The 17,365-nt window shown below is 37.1% G+C and overlaps 2 protein-coding genes across 2 annotated transcripts; both read left to right on the top strand.

Moving 5' to 3' along the window:
* Nucleotides 1-4,867: 4,867 nt before the first annotated feature.
* On the top strand, nt 4,868-6,025 carry LOC137398136 (general transcription factor II-I repeat domain-containing protein 2-like). Its single transcript, XM_068084243.1, has one exon. It carries the CDS (start codon nt 4,868-4,870, stop codon nt 6,023-6,025), a length of 1,158 nt encoding a protein of 385 aa, XP_067940344.1.
* Nucleotides 6,026-15,273: 9,248 nt separating this feature from the next.
* On the top strand, nt 15,274-15,774 carry LOC137398135 (piggyBac transposable element-derived protein 4-like). Its single transcript, XM_068084242.1, has one exon. The coding sequence runs from the start codon at nt 15,274-15,276 to the stop codon at nt 15,772-15,774; it is 501 nt and encodes a 166-aa protein (XP_067940343.1).
* Nucleotides 15,775-17,365: the final 1,591 nt, after the last annotated feature.

Genomic DNA, 17,365 nt, shown 5'->3' with positions numbered 1-17,365 from the left:
TATGGCAACCACACACTCCTTTTTTCTAGCAACTTGATTGATTAAATGATGACCATCACACCAGTGTCCATGGCCCCGGTATCCTGTCATAACATGCTTGGCTTTATTGCAGCAACATGATGATGTACTTGAAGACCATCATACAATTCCCATGGCTCAGTATTTATCAAAGGAAAGCCCCCATCTGCCAGATATATGTACAAAGCATGAGAATCAGCCGCTAGTGATGGGATGTAAGGTCTGCCATACCATCAGCTGTATGAAATGTGTAGCAGATTCAACCAGATGTGATAATGGTAAGCTTATTGAGTTAACACTGTAACCCATCAGTGAACTCATCAGCATAGGAGGTGTTGCTGCTGCTGATGCTATTGGTGATACTAGTATTCTTCTGGCGTAATAAGCACAACCGGCTGCCAAATTTGAATTTCGACAGAAATTTTTGATATTATCGTATGGCGAAAAGTATTTTGTCTGGAGAGGGCAAAGAAGTTCATCATGCTCTACATTATAGGGCAAAATTATCCTAGAGGGCACACTGTATACATTATAGGCAAAATTATGGTAACCTGTAGTAAATTTGCACACTGTAGTAGGCAAATTTGTAGTGGGTCCGTTGTAGCTGATACTAGTGGAGAGCACCTGTGTGTTGGCATATGAAAGAAGTGCTTCATATTTATATTTGTTGTTTCGCCATTATTGGCAGGCTGATCATCGGTTAGTATATTTTATAAAGGATCATGAGTTGCTCTGAATAAAAAGTGTTAACTTTGAACTAAAACTTGGCTGTTATAAAATAAAACTGGGTTATTTTCACAAAACCTCAGTAACCAATGAAATTATTAAAAACAGTTGTTAAAATATTCAATTTATGTTGCAAGTTTTTTGATGAAAATTGACTACAATGAAGGTCAAAGACAGATATTGCACACTCGCCTGACAACTTAGTAGAATATTACTGTTACTCCTATTTGTTCTTCAGTCTGTTCCATTTCTTCTCCTCATTTAAGAAGTTTAATGTACCCACTTTTTGCGGTTATAACATTGCCGGGGAAGATCATTTGATTGAGGAGCTTTATCGGTCTTATAACATTTATTACATGGAAAAGTGGTTAGGTGTGTGGACCTTCCTGAACTGTTTCAAGTGTTTGGATTAGCACAGCAAAACATCATACTTATACATCCTTAAGCTGAACTTGTTTCAAAATATATATTCAGCAGGTACAGATCAAAGTTTGTTGTAGATGATGCTACACAAACATCTGCATTCTGTCTAACATCATGAGGTTTGTATCAAATTCGTACTTCCAGTTTGATTTGTTTCTTACTAACAGCTAAGATAATATTACACAGGTGGACCACACGACTTCCAGTTGCTTGAAAATCTGGCCGCCTCCCTCCTGAGTACTATGATAACAGTAGAGGGTGCAAAGAAGGATGAGAAATATGAAAAACCTTTCAAACAAGTATCCAAAGTTCAGTTGGACTATGATGCTAAAACAGAAAGCATGCTTCAGCTTATTCATAAAACCAGAGAGAGTCAGGTTTGTAATTATTATTCTAGTTACAAGGTTTCATGCTGGTAAAATCAGTACCTAAAATCTATCAGTTACTTTATTAAGGTCACTAATACGGACTCTATTGACAGAACATTTTTAGATACTTATTATTAAATATGTTAAGAAACTGCAAAAGCAGCATATATTAGGAGTAATTTATCTGGTATTCACTGAAACAAACTGGTGTTTTATGAAACCATCATTTTGAATGAGTGGTTGCAGCAAAAGCAGACACGCTGACTTATGCGGACAGCAAGAGATTGGTGGAATCTGATCATTTTTCATTATAGAGTAAACATCCCACCTTATAATGTCTCTAATTTGGATTTATGGCACAATTCCCCGTCTAATATCTTTTTATTTTAGTAAAAAGCAGCCTATAGCAGCCACTGTATAGCTACTGAAGAATGTTATGTTTTTGTTTTAACTTATCTCCTCTTCTTCAGGTTTAACCGAGTAGTTGCTGTGATATTGAAGCAATTGTGTTAGTATGACAAGGAGGCTACAACTCCTGATTATTAGCTTTTCTATTATTTCCATTTACTATTTTCTGTTACAGCTGAATGCGGTTAAAGTCAAATATGACACACTTGAGAAACAGGTGCTAGAAAACCGCCAAAAATCTCAAACTAAAATTGCTGATTTTGTTGAAGATGTGTTGCTCAAGCAGTGGAATAGCCTGAGAACCCATCAAGAGCTGCTTGAAACTGGGACCAAGAGCCATCCCCCAGTAAGTTATTAAGCAGTATTGTTATCCAGGAATTCAGTAATGTGAATGAACTATTGTACTAACTGTATGTGAGGGTTTGTGAATATGTTGGTGAATATGTTGGTGAACATGTATGTACCAGTACCTGTGTAGTAATGTACTTGAGGTGTTTGAGGTGGTTGTATTGATATGCATATATATTATTGAGCATGTGTGGATAGTTGTGTTTGTACATGTATTGACATCAGTTTCTGTACTTGTCAGTTTCATGCAGTGGATTCTTGTCTATGTGTCAGCATATCTGCTGCATACAATATTTTGATCCACTCAGTCGGAATGATCTACTTCATAAGGCTCCTAGACGTATTGCTCATGACCTACTGACCTCATACTATCAGCTGCCGGCACCTTCCATTCCTTCAATGTATCTGAGTCTATGAACTTGCTATTACTGATGTACCATACATTGTGAGCTGTCTACTAGCTCTCCTTACTTGTATGTTTCCATGGCTTAGTCTACACTCTCAGCCTTACCATCCTTGCTTTACCTACCATCAGTCCTGTTCCTCAGGCACCACTTGTCAGGGTTTATATTCAGTAATGGCAGTTCTCCTATAGATACACTGATTATAAGTTTACCAATTTATACATTACATATCTCTGTCCTTCTTCTATCGATTCTATTAGGATAACTCTATGTTTAGGCAGCGATTGTGAGAGGATTCAAGGAGTTAAAAGCCCAGCTTGACCAAATTACCCAAGAGCATTTGCCAAAGCTCAAACTCACAGACCAGCTACAGTTAAAGCAGATAGGTATGAATAACTGAAGATAGATGTATACATTTTCTATCATCATTGAGGGGTGACCACACTGTACTGCATGTACTGTACTACATGTTTGTTTTTGCACATTCTTAGTATTTTGAATAAAATTTATGTATTTTTATTTCTTGTAAAGCTTGTATTTAGAATCTGAAAATTTTGGCTAGAAAAAGGAAAATTTTCTCAGCTCTTACATCAAAATACATATCAGGTTGCTACTGGCATGGAAGCCTTGATTTTGAAGCATGTGCCCTGGTGGGTTGCTGGTGTGAAATATCAAAAAGACATCCATAAGTTCATGCGGTCAGTAAGTCCAAATTGTATCTGTGATCTTAGAGTTAACTGCCGCCTGTCACTTTCTACTGTACTAAAATAATAAGAGGAATATTCTATTGATGACTCATGAATGAATCTAATAAACCATTATTAACAAAGCTATTAACAATTACCAAGTTTTTTGACTAAGTACAAAGATGTAAAGACTATAAAACTGCAACTTTTATTGACTTTTTAATGATTTAGACCACAGGTGTCAATCACCTGGCCCGCGGGCCACATGTGGCCCGCCAAGCTATTTTATGTGGCCCGCGAGAGCTTATCCATCTGAACCCTAACGGCCCATTTTGCGGTATTGCGTAAGGTGTGTCAGAAACCCTAGTGGCCTCAAAAGCGGCAATGGCACGACTCTGTTTACAAAAGCTGTATCTAAGTAACAGCGTAAACCAATCAAATTAATTCTTGGACAGGATGTTATACTCGAAACCTTACTTCCATTTGTACCATTTTTCAAATATATTTATTGACTTCCTTCGTTCTAATAACAAATCTTTATTAGGGCGCTATCGCAAAAAACTCGATACTAATTTGTTGGCAGGTAATAAATGATTGTTATGGAAAGAAACAATTTTATGATATTAGCTATAATTTTTTAGTATACTTTGAGACATGAAATAAGGATGAACATGTGCTCATTGGATAACGACTGTAAATGTTTTACGAGTTTTATAAAAATTTTTGAACTTTTTAGTTATAGCCCAAATAATGATGAAGTACTGTTTTTTTCTGTTCGATGACATTTTCTGTAGTTGGCTCAATTTTTTCACAAGTGTTTGACCAGTTATAATTGTATTATCGGCACATTTATACTCGTATATATAAATTTAATAAAAGTTTAACAACTTCGGATCATTTGACAAACTGCCCAGAGTTACTGACACGCATTGCTAAAAATAGCCAGGGTTAAAATGTCTGATTGTGTAAAAATAAATAGGTTGCACGAGTGATTTAGCCATAAACTACAAGTCCCACAATGCCTTTCGATGCTGATACCCCGGATTGATGGTTTAGCGCCACTGGGCGGTAGTGTTTCTCTGCTGCTAAATGCTGATGAGTGGAAGTGCGATCTCAAAATGTCAAGAAAGAGAAAAGTTGATGCTGATGGAAGACTGTTTCGAGATAGATGGGAAGGCGAGTACTTGTTTGTGCTTCAAGGAGAAAGACCGGTGTGTCTTTTGTGTTATGAGGCGGTGTCGGCTGTCAAAGAGTACAATCTGCGTCGGCATTTTGACACCAAACACGGAGTGAAGTACAGAAAAGCTAGCCTGCAAGAAAAACAAGAAATTGCCCACAAATTAAAAAGCAAACTGCGGTTGCAACAGAGTGTGTTCACAAAATCCACAGCCAAAACAACGCTGCAGTGAAAGCTAGTTTTATTGTGGCTGAAGAAATCGCTCGCGCTTCCAAGTGTTTTTCAGAAGGAGCATTTTTGAAGCAGTGCATGCTGAAGGTGTGTGAGCAAGTGTGTCCTGACCAGTTGGAGACATTTAAAATTATCAGCTTGTCAAGAAATACTATCGTGAGCCGAGTTAAAGAACTAGCAGACAGTCTTGAAGCACAATTGGCTGAGGAGACGCGGAGTTATATTGCCTTTTCCTTAGCTGTTGATGAAAGCACAGATAACACGGATACGGCGCAGTTATCTATTTTTATTAGAGGCGTGAAGCCGGATCTCACTATTACTGAAGAGCTGTTTGATGTAACTGCAATGCACGGGACCACAACGGGGCAGGACATTTTTGATGCGGTAGAGAAGTCTGCACGTAAAAATGGATTGCCCTGGGAAAAGCTGGTGGGATTAACCACAGATGGTGCACCGGCAATGTGTGGAGGAAAAGTCGGCTTGGTTGAACTAATCAAGTGTAAAATGCAACAAATGAACTGTCACACGCCCTTGATAACGTATCATTGCATTATCCATCAAGAAGCTTTGTGTGGAAAAGTACTAGGAATGGATGGCATAATGACCACAGTAACGAAAACAGTAAACTTTATTCGGGCACGAGCCCTGAATCATCGTCAGTTCCAGCTGTTTTTGCAGGAGATAGGCTCGGAGACCGGGGATGTGCCGTACCACACAGAAGTGCGGTGGCTGAGCAGAAGCAGAGTCCTCAAGCGATTTTTTGAGCTCAGAGAGGACATAGCTCTTTTTATGCAGAGTAAAGGTAAACCCTTGTCTGAACTGTCAGACCCAAAGTGGCTGTGTGACTTCGCGGTGTTGTGTGACATAACCGAGCATCTCGCCCAGCTGAATCAGAGGCTTCAGGGACGCAAACAAGTTATCACACAGATGTCCGCCACTATTACGGCTTTCCAGCGTAAAATAGACCTATGGATGCACCAAGTGAGACAGGAAAATCTTGCCCACTTTCCTGTTTGTCAGAGTGTGTCAGCTTCATTTCACGAAACTTTCTCATGTGCCCAGTTTGCTGCCAAACTGAGCCGGTTACAGACTGAGTTTGAGCGACGCTTTTCCGACTTCAGAGCGCAGCAGGCTGTCTTTGACATATTTGACAATCCTTTCACCACTGATGTATTAACTGCACCCCAGCACCTTCAGATAGAGTTAATTGAGCTTCAAAGTGACAATGGCCTATGAGCAAAATTCCGGGAAAATCCAATCCAGGACTTTTATCGTTTGCTGCCCTCTAGTTTAATGCCACAGCTTCGACTTCATGCTGCCCGTGTTCTGTCCATGTTTGGGAGCACTTATCTGTGCGAACAGATGTTTTCCACAATGAATCTGAACAAAAATAAGCACAGATCACGCCTCACTGATGACAACCTCCATGCCATCCTAAGGATTGCCTCAGCCCAAGACCTAAAGCCAGATATTGACACACTGGTAACAGGAAAACGGTGTCAGACATCTAGTCATAAAACACAAAGGTGAGCATTTATCAACTTAATTAGAATATAGTTAAATTTTATTCAAACAAAAAAAAACAATGTAATGTTTGTGCTAGCATTTTGTTTTCTGTTATTTTTAGAACATGATCAATGAATGCTAGTGAGGAGATCCACTTGGTGTGTTCAAGGACAGGCAGCATCTCCTCCTAAACCTGATTTGAACAATGTAGCTCTGACCTGAGTCAACCTTTTTGTTTTTTGTTTTTAGCTGATTCATATTGATTTTGTGTAGTCGCTGTTATTTAGTGTTTACTAAAAGTATGCCCATGTTAATGGGTATTGTGTTATTTTTCTGTTTCTTTTCCGAAAAAAAGTGACCTGCATGTTTTGCTGTGCAACTGTTCTGTTTGCGACATTAAGTAATGAAGTCAGAGTTATTTAACGTCGAAGAGTAGTTAAATTCATTTTACATTTTTCGATTACATTTCGTTACCACTATAAGTTACATCTGGCCCTTTGATGACAGCCATTACGCTGATGTGGCCCTCGACGAAAATGAGTTTGACACCCCTGATTTAGACTGTTCCTGAGCAGAACTGTTCCGTTCATAACCTCAGAGCTACTGTATATGATGAGCCAACCTTTCTTTATTTCTGATGTTTGAAGTTTTTTCAGCATTCTGTCATTTTAATTTTTTGACATCGACAGTTGAGATATTCTTAATATAAATTGCTGGACAAATTAATGTAGTTGTTAGAACTGCTCATTAGTTTCAGGTCTAGTGTTTAAAGCACATAAATTACATAATTTTGTGTTGCGTTCTTCAATACATCAGAGTCTTGGCTTTCGAAGGAGCTATTGTTTGTCATGGTGTGACAGACATTGGTTGGTATTTATAGGATTTCCCCAGAGCTCTTCCGCAGAAATGTTTACTGGCGTAGGCTCGGAAATTGTGATGTCACAATTTTCATATGCGATGTTGTGTGCTCTTACCGCCTATTCTATTGCTTACCACTTATATTCATCAACTACGATAATGACGCTAGTGTCAGGCGAAAATACGACAAATCCAGAGAACCAATGACGATGACAAAGGAATCAGTGTCATTAGTTTTCCATGTAGAGATTATTTCTACGTATAATAAATAACTCAGATTCTAAGCATCATAATATGTTTTCCCGATGATGTTATGCAGGGCTAGTCTAGCCCTCTCACTTTATTGTGATGTTGAGGGTTGCGACTGAGACTAATTAGTTTCAAGCGTTGCGCAATCTCGCTTAAGTGCGATTGGCATATAGTCCTAGGGCCTCGCAACCGCAGGTCACATTTTAATCGATGTGATTTCATTACCTTTATCAATGACAGTACATTTATTAAAGCATAATTAATTAACCCAAAACATGTGTTTGTATTGGTCGGGCGTTAGCACGATCCCGGGCATTGTTGATTTATTTAGAATCTCAGTTTATTTATAGCGCTCTCTGAGTTTAACAGCACCGATTGTCACAGAAAAGTGCAGCCTCAATGGCAGCAAATAGGATCGACTACCTAAGGCTAAATAATAATTGTGACATCACATTTTGAGAACCTGAACCAAGTGTTTTCTTTTTGCAGGACATACTTTTGACACCCTATTTTTCGTAGCTCTATTGTTCTTTGTGTATTGAATATAGGCTCATTCGAAAGCCAAGACTCTGATGTATTGAAATATATAATAAGAAAATTATGTAATTTATGTGCTTTTAACTATTTTGGTACCACAAGCCGATGTATCGTCTTTCGCGGTAGTAGAAGTACAGACTGTGAGCTGATGAGTCGAGTTGTCAGTAGGGTTTCACTTTTCTATTCATTACGAAGCCTACAAATTAACTCGACCTATCAAGTTTTGCCTCCAACGAAGCAAACTGGTTGCCAATCACACGTAGCCAATCAAAATGTTTTGGCTGAGCAATTCCATTTCTTCTTATTTTTCAACACGGAAAAACCAGATCAGTAAAAACAATGGCAGTAAGAAATTTACCACGTTTGTTTTATGCAAAGGAAGCTTAAGGGATTTTGCAAGACTCACTAATTGAATTTATATTTATCTTGTAGTGAATCTTGTTTTTTGAAGAAAATGGATTTTAAAATAAAACAATTAATATCTGCATTGTTTCACAAGATATTGCATAAATACTAACGGTATATCTATTTTCAGAAAATATGCTTGAATGAATTCGGTCAAAATAGTGATTTTGGCGTAGTAGTGAAAGATTTGAAATACGTTTTATATTACAAATATCTATAAGTCTCATAGCCTCATTGTCAGTTATGCGCAGCCTCCATATTTTTTAACTTTGCGCTGTCAAACTAACATTTACAGGATGAGTTTCCATAACTGTATATTCACATAAAAGTTACCATTGTTACATAAAATACTAGAGCAACTTTAACCACAATAATAGTTAATAGTCTGGTGTTTAGGCGAGAAATAGCTAGGTAAAAAGAGCCAGGTTGGCAACCTCCAAGTAATTCATATAACAATGGTTAATATAGGATGCTGTTGATAACAGTTGATATTAGTATTATATAACTAATTATTAGTTTATAGTTGTACAGTATGGCAGCGCTGTCACATGGGCTGACTGTTGAGTTATTTTTAATTGGATATAATATCCTTTCCTTACTCTACTTGTCATGCAAGGAAGAGGAAAATTCATGAACATAATTTTATAGTTAGATACAGAGCAGTGTGAAGATGGTGATATAACTGGAGTTTACACTACTATGAGCTAATATCTTTCTCTCAAGTACAATATTTCTGTGTATAATATTTAATAACTGTTGCTACTCACATGTACACTCTATATACTACAGGTGAGAGGAGAGATATCGATTTAGAAGTTGCCTCCTCTCATTATATCATCATTGAAGGACAAAAGACTCCACCTGTTCAACTCCCTAAGTCCCTCACCAAACTTTCCTCCATACAACTACCAGCCCGTCCCCTCTCCATCTGCCACTATAAGGGTAATACTTATATTGGACTAGATGATAACACAGTCAGCAGAGTAGATATTGATCATAAGATCACCAACAAGTTCATCTCTACCTCCGGTCCAGTAGAGTCTGTCACTTGTTATAAGGAAAGAATTTACACATTGTCCGGTACTAGTCCTTTTGCAATTGGTGTCTACAGCATGTCAGGGGAATTCATCACCAGCTGGAAGCATCCTTATTATGGCTCCCTCTCTGAAATGTTGGTGATAATTGAAGAAAAAGTTTTTAACACAGACCCATCCAACACCAGAATCACTACCTACTCCTTAGAAGGTCAAGTTCTACATCATATTCCCTGTCCTCTTCTCGCTGATAGTGGTAATGTCAGAATGTGCGCCCCTGACAACAACTCTCTCATAATATCATCCTTCAGACATTCCAAAGTCTTTAAAATAGACCGGACCACCCAGGGAGTCTTGTGGATCCTCACTAAAGTGAAGAACCCTCAAGGGTTGGTCAGCTATGGAGAGTCTACTCTACTGGCTGCACAAAACAGCAGGACTATCTATGTCATTAGTTCTAGTACAGGTTAGTTATGAGTATGATGCAGGGTTATTATAATATTTATTATTATAATATAGGGATATATTTTAATTAAAATATGTAAATGGCTACACAGAGGGTAACCATATATTTTTAGCATATCAAATAGTTGATGATAGACTGAGCTCCTATTTTTTCAAACAAAACACTTTAAAAGGTATGAATGGCTACAAAGAGTTGAGCCATATAATAGTGTAATCTATAATATATTACTGCATCATATGCTGTGCTTACACTGAATGTACCATATATAATACCATATAGTAGACCGAGTTCATATTGCAGGATGATATTAAAACGAAAATTATTTTGTAATTTGTTAATGGAATCCCTTGACTCACATTTTATTCTATTATAGACTGAGCTCCAAGAAGCATTTGTTCTTTGGCTAACAAAAAGCTGGCCATCTACAGTATTTGCAGCATTTTAAATGTGAATTATAAAGCTGCATGATAAACTGAGCTCCTGCTGATGGTAGATTGAGTTCCGAATGTGCGCTAAATAGAAAAAAATCACTTTCAAAAAATGATTTTAAGCCATATAAAAAATGCATGTATCTATTACTATATTAACCCCGTCATTCAACATTCTGTGTAACAATGGTTTTTATTGTGATATGAGAGAGCCAATCATCTGCAGCTATGAAATATATCATGTCGTTTCATGTCAAATTGTATGCTGCCTCTATGTTTCTTCTATTTTAACTGGAAGACCTGGCTGACAACAGTGTCCATGTGTAACTAATATTCATCTGTTGAAGTATGACTGTGTATTTATTATTATATATTGTAGGGAAGATAGTCTCTCAGATGGCACATGGTGATATAGCTGGAGGTAGTGTGTGGTCCTTAGAAGTGTATGAGTCCACCCTACTTCTTCCTAAATACAACAGCAAGAGTCTCTCTTTCTACAATATGACATAACTAATAACTAGAGAGAGTTGATTATAAACATGCTGATTCCTTCTATTATTACTAGTGATTATTATATTACTAGATGTTCTTGATAACTGTCTGTAATCCTTGCTATATGTACATATGTCTGCATGCATCTGAATATGTGTGAGTATAAAGTGGGTTGTTCTACTTGTATATGACTCTCTACATGCTGAACAATCATAGTACATACACCATAGTGTTGGAGTGTATAAGTATATATACATGCATGGGTGTACATATCATGTTATTTGTAGCCATGTTGACAACTACATGCATCCTTGTAGTGCTTAAATAAGTATGTTTGATTTTATGTGTTGGGCTGTTTGAATGCCGGTATATTTGAGGCTGGGTTCAGGTATTTGTAGACCAGAATGTCTCATTTTTATACTTATTTGGATATTTTACTCGGTGTTTTTTAAATTTAAAGGTTTGTAATAAATTATATTGTCTTTGGACCGAAAATGTGAGACTATCATAGCAGGGGAGTAGAATATGTCAATAGGTGAAAGGTCAGAGAGCTCTTCAAACTTTCCTTGGCAAACATCCATAGAAATAAAATCCAACGAAACCTGGAATCTTGCCAAACCTTCTAGAAGAAAGCTGGTAATAAGCAATTAGAAAAGTTATAAAGCATCTGATAGAAATGCCCCGCTATACTGAATGTTGTGAATGTTTGCATGTAGATCAGAAAAACTGCAGGTTACAGAAAACAGACATAAGTGCATATGATTATTAGCCCATGTAGTATGTTATAACATAGTCTTCATCATGAACAATCAGTATGAGAATAGATACACTCATTTACTGTAATCTGTTTACTGGAGACTATTATCTGTCTGTAGGAAAGGTTAAAAGGTCGGTTCACAGAGCTAGTCTATTATAAATTTTTCCTAAATTCCTAAATTGCAGCCAAGAATGATAAAGATAACAAACTATTAATCAAGACAAAACTGTTCTCCAAGGCAAATTGAATTTTTGGAAGTTTGCCAATTCTACTAGAAGAACGCTTGTTGATTGACACTACTTCGGAGGGAGCGTGTAACATGGAAGCTTGTATAGAGCTGAATTTATTATGGCATTGCTGACTGGAGGCTTGCCAAGTCTACATGTACTAAAGAAAGTCAATATGTGGTGTAAAAATCCAGCAACGTGTGTAACAACCATATTTGTGCAGTGCTAAAATGTTATATTAATTTACATGCTTGTCTTCTTCTGATAAATATGGTAATGAAATAGTATACCATAACATACTACTCAATATACCCTAAAGGATGAATTCGTCCGCAGAGTTATATTTCGCGAAAATTGTCTTTTCATGCATATTCGCGGATGAATTTATTCGCGGCTGAAAACTGCCACTCTCTAGGAAAAGTTAACTCTATTGCAGCTAGTAATAGAGTTATTCCTACGCATGCACACACCGCTTGTTCCGATTTCTATTTAGCTTACAACTGCGAGGCGATCATGCTATTCTATGGTAAACAATTTGTGCTGAGTCCAGAGGTTTTCACGAATATTCATCGCTTTGGAGGCCTTTGATAAGCCAACAACTTGTGGTAAGTAATGAGTTTTTTACATTTACTATATTAGTTAATTTTTACTTTGGTTCTTCGGTACAACACAATACTATTTTTTTCCATCCCTACTGCTTCATTATTTGTTTTAGTGTGAGAGAGATGTTTTTTGTCATACACCGAAGAACAATGATTGCAAGGGTGGTATATGTCATTCTTAGAAGATCACCAATCATTCAGGGAGGTCTGGAAATTGAGGTTGAAGTGACCACAGCTACTTACGAGATGAATATATCTGTTTCTTAAAAAAGAACGAAAAGGCCTTTACGAGCACAAATCTTTGGCCAACCGGCAGAACTTTGCAATAGTAAGCCACAAAGAGAGTTCTGATCATAACTTCCTTACCAGCCATGTAGTAGCGAGAGAATCGCCTTCAAAACATACCCAAGACAGTGACAGCGACAGAGCTGCTATTACCAAAATAACTAGTCAGAAAGCACCATTACACGCTAGTATTCACACATCAAGAGTACCAGTTTAATTTTATTGCTAGACAACCGCCATATGTACTAAACTGTTTATATTTACTCCATTCATCGTTTGTAAAATTTTATTTGTATTTGAAATATTTTATTTGTTCACTCAAGTTTGTAAACAATTATAATATATCTGTACGTGAAATAAAATATATAATTTAATCATGTTTGTTATAGCGATATCAAGGAGTTGTTTTCGATGAAGGGGTCTAGGTTGGCTGGTTGCCTCTCTGCCAATACTCCTGCCTTGACGAATATTACTACTTGTCTCTAGTTTTTGTACTCAGAGTAGGTTGTTTCATTCTCAATCTGCAGTAAACACAAAAAAGAAAGAAATCTTAACAAGTGTCAAGGAAGTACAAAAACAATAGCTGAAGTATTTAATGAAAGCGATCAGTTTTTAAACAAAAGAATTAACTTATGCAGTTGATTATGAAAAAACGTATCTGCACTGCAAATCAAATACATACCATAATGTCCAGATCAGAATCATGATCGTCCTTGACTTCGGTATTCGAGATTGATGGAGTTGATTCTAATGTAAAAAGACTAGGAGATTTTTTTTTGCTATGCTGAAGCCATGCCGAATAACTTGTAAAAAACCTTGAATAATTTTGCAAAGTTTGACGCAATGGCAATAAAGCTCGAAGCCTGGCGATGATTTTAAAGAAGTTTTGGAACTCGGCTACGTTTAGTACTTCTGCCTCGTGGCCATTTTTGCGATGACGCCATTCTGCATATCTTGTGACAACCTCGAATAATTTTGGCCAATTTTATAAATAAATGTGATGCATTGCCAATGGTGTTACCTCAAAGCTCAGGCAACAATTTTAAAAATGTTTTGGAACTCAAATACGTTTAGTATTTACATTAAAAACTAGGCTAGCGACTAGCTTTCAATTTGATGCAGTAGTTATTCTCTCTTGTGATTAAAAAATAGAACTAATTATCCACTGAATTTAATAATTCGCGGGATTGACTGTTCGCGAAATCGTGAATTTTTATGACCAATGAATATTTTCACCCTGTAGGGTAATCGAATAACTACTGTGTTAGCTCAACATAGATATTGACAAAGAAAGATAACTCCGAAGTATCATCATACCTTCTCATGTTAGATAGTATTAGTGGTCGACAGAGAAACCTACTTAACAAACTAGAGAACTTACCAATAGATTATAGTAGTGGCTACTAGTAACTACATTGAATAATATTCAGCCAGAACAGATTTTGTTAACTGGTCAGCATGTAGCCACTGTATGATTTTCATGAAAGCGCTAGCATATTATCAGAGACCTTAAACAGCAACCAGCGTATCTATCCATTCATTATGGGGAGAAATGTGTTAACTAGTTAGTCGCTGGAGACAAGAGGAAAGGTACCATTACCTTTATTATATGTCAGCTGACAAACTTGTTTGTTGTGAAGTCTGCTAATCAGCTTGAAAAAACACAATAATTATATTTTACAGAAGGTAGAGTTTAACACACACAGCTATTCCTGTTATATAACATTTTCATCGCAAACTAGATTAGAACATAAGTAAGAGAATGGATGAAACTTGGTTACTACTAGAAAGCAGTAGTGAAGAGATTATTTCCTTGTTAGTTCTTGATACCAATACTAGAGTCAGTTTCAGAAAAGCAGGAAATGGTTAATAGCAGTTGCCTCCCCAATCAGTGCTATCAGTAAAGTGCATAACAAGGCTCATGATTATTGAGGCATTCCTACATTACATAGTAACCTAAAAACTGAGGGCTAACAATAAGGGACGAGCTAGGGACCTTCCTTAACCAGGGGTTTGGCATCTTGCTTTTTATTTAACCCATTGCGATCCAAAACCGACCTTTGTCGGTTTACGAGCAATGTCTCAGCGTACCAAAACCGAATAACCCGACACTTTTGCCGTTCTCAATAGACCTTTTTTAAAACGTTTTATTTATTTTAAAAACAACGTTAAAAATTAAAATTAAAAATTTGAGCAATTTCAGTAAGTCTTTTACTACTGTTTTGAGGCTATAAATAATAAATTTTTTTCGCATGTGCAAAAAGAACACGTTGTAAAGACTTGATCTTTCTGTATGAAAAGCTGATCAACATGGACGGACGTGATTATTTCAGTTCGGCTAAAAAATTGGTTTAGAGGATGATATCAACTGGTTCAAAAATGGAGATGAGGATTTCAGGTCAGAAGAATGTGGGGAAGATGATGAGAGTAAAAAAGAAGATCGACAGAGTGAATATGATGGCGAAGTGAGAGTGAAACGACCGGCGTTGAACCAGGGAGTAATTTCGGATTTCAAAGAGGAGCTGATCTAAAACTGAAAGAACGACATTTTGATGAGAGCTTGGCAGGTGTGCAAAGTCGAATTACTGGACAGATACAAATTTTCAATTATTTACAGCTTTTTATTACATCGGCCATCATGAATGTTATAGTTAACGAAACGAATAGATATGGCCTTCAACAACATGGCGATGCATGGGAGTCTGTCGATGGCAAAAATATTTGGGGAGTTTTTGGTTTAGTTATGCTCATGGGTATTGTCAAGAAGCGTACTTTGTTGTCGTATTGGTCTACCAATCCGTTAATATCAACGCCAATGTTTAGTAAGATGATTTCGAGGAAGAAGTCTTTAATGGTTTTGAACAGTTTGCATCTCACTGACAATTCGGAAAACCCTGCTGGCAATAAATTATTCAAGCTAGGAAACTTTTTAGCCATGATATCTGATCGGTTATCTTCTGTTTTGCTGCCTGGTAAATTTATATCTAAAGATGAAATCTTGTTGGCTTGGAAAGGATGGCTCAGCTTCAGGCAGTATATTTCATCTAAAAGATCTAGATTTGGAATAAAGCTATTTGCTCTCTGCGATGCTGTCAGGCTCAGGCTGATGGCTCAGCTTCAGGCAGTATATTCCATCTAAAAGATCTAGATTTGGAATAAAGCTATTTGCTCTCTGCGATGCTCACTCTGGCTAAGTGCACAAGCTGTCTGTGTACATTGGTGATGAGCGAGAACAAGCCGAAGGAACTGTTAGAAGTATCACTCTGAACATAGTGATGAAATTAATGAATGGTTTGCTTAATTCGGGTCATTGTTTATATATGGATAATTATTATAATTCGCCAGAGTTAGCAGCTGAACTTATTAAAAATAACACTCATGTTTGCGGAACAATGGAAAAGCTATTAAAAAAGGTGAAACAACAAGCTTTTCTAATGGAGAAAGTATGATTGACTGTTGGAGAGATAAAAAATGTATTTCTGTAATTTCAACTACGCATAAAAACTTGGATGTCATAGATACAGGCAAAGTAAACTATAAAGGGGATAAAGTTTGCAAACCAGCTGTTATTTTGGATTACGAACAATACATGGGAGGAGTTGACAAATCTGATCAAAATTTGCATTATTATAACGCTGCGCGTAAAACCATGAAATGGTACAAAAAACTATTTTTCCATTTATTAGATATTTGTGTGTACAATGCAGCCATAGTTTATAGAATCCGTAGCGGTTGTAAAATAACTGACTTAGAGTTCCGACAGAAATTAATTGAACAAATATTTGAATACACTGGATCTTGCCGCAAAAACACTGTTCCCCGCGCTTCAACTTCTTCCGCTCATCGATTAGTGCTAAATAGTCCAGGAAAAGGTAAACGAGCTAAATATAGAATTTGTAGGCGCTGCCCAAAGCGAGCTGATGACAACACCCGTAAGCGAGACGAAACTAGATTTAAATGCCAAGCATGTGGAGTACCTTTGTGCGAACCCTGTTTTGAGCCTTAAAATGCTAGATAAATTTCCAAATTGTATTTAAAATAATTTAGTTTATGCAAATGCTTTGTTGTGTTGCTAGCTATTGTACATACATTTGCTGAAATGTCATGATATATTGTAGTTGTTGTGCATTGTTATGTTGTATTTGTTGCCCACGGCCCTCTTCAGGGCCACATCTAATCAAAAAGTTCAGTTCTCATATTGTTCTGCCATCTGGCAGAAGGATTTCTCCATCATTTGCCGTTTCTGCTCATAACAAATTTTGCTTCCTGTCTTTTGCTGCTTCACCAAATGTGTGAATACAGGCTCACTACTTAATACTTCTTGTGCACCACCAGTTAATCTTTGCTGCAGCACACATGCATCCATGCGATCAGTTTATATGCAAAATTGTTACATGAATCTATAGTTTCAAGAAATGCATATCAATCTGACAGTAAAAAATGATAACTGAATATATAGATCTGAAGTTGCAGTATCTGCAAGCTGCTTGGAGGAAAGTATTTCAGTCTGTAGGAAAATATTTCAGCTTTCAGAGGCATATTCATTTGCAGTTTTATGTCAATTTGCACGAGAGTTATGGCAGAGTTTGAGGAGCCATGCCGGGTAACAGTTGCACTGCTTATCGCCATGGCGTCATGAGCATTTCGTAGGTCTGCACCCGCAATGCACAGGAGCACCTGACTCAACCTTTGGTGCGCTTACACAACCATTTTTTTTTCAAACTTTTGTA

This window comes from Watersipora subatra, chromosome 6 (genome assembly GCF_963576615.1).
Source record: "Watersipora subatra chromosome 6, tzWatSuba1.1, whole genome shotgun sequence".
Classification (NCBI taxonomy): Eukaryota; Metazoa; Bryozoa; class Gymnolaemata; order Cheilostomatida; family Watersiporidae; genus Watersipora; species Watersipora subatra.
The sequence above is the reverse complement of the archived record's forward strand: the minus strand, read 5'-3'. Positions and strand labels throughout refer to the sequence as shown.

What these genes read in the sequence shown, in the direction of transcription:
- LOC137398136 (XM_068084243.1), top strand. Translation starts at nt 4,868, where the DNA reads ATGCTGAAGGTGTGTGAGCAAGTGTGTCCTGACCAGTTGGAGACATTT.
- LOC137398135 (XM_068084242.1), top strand. Translation starts at nt 15,274, where the DNA reads ATGAATGTTATAGTTAACGAAACGAATAGATATGGCCTTCAACAACAT.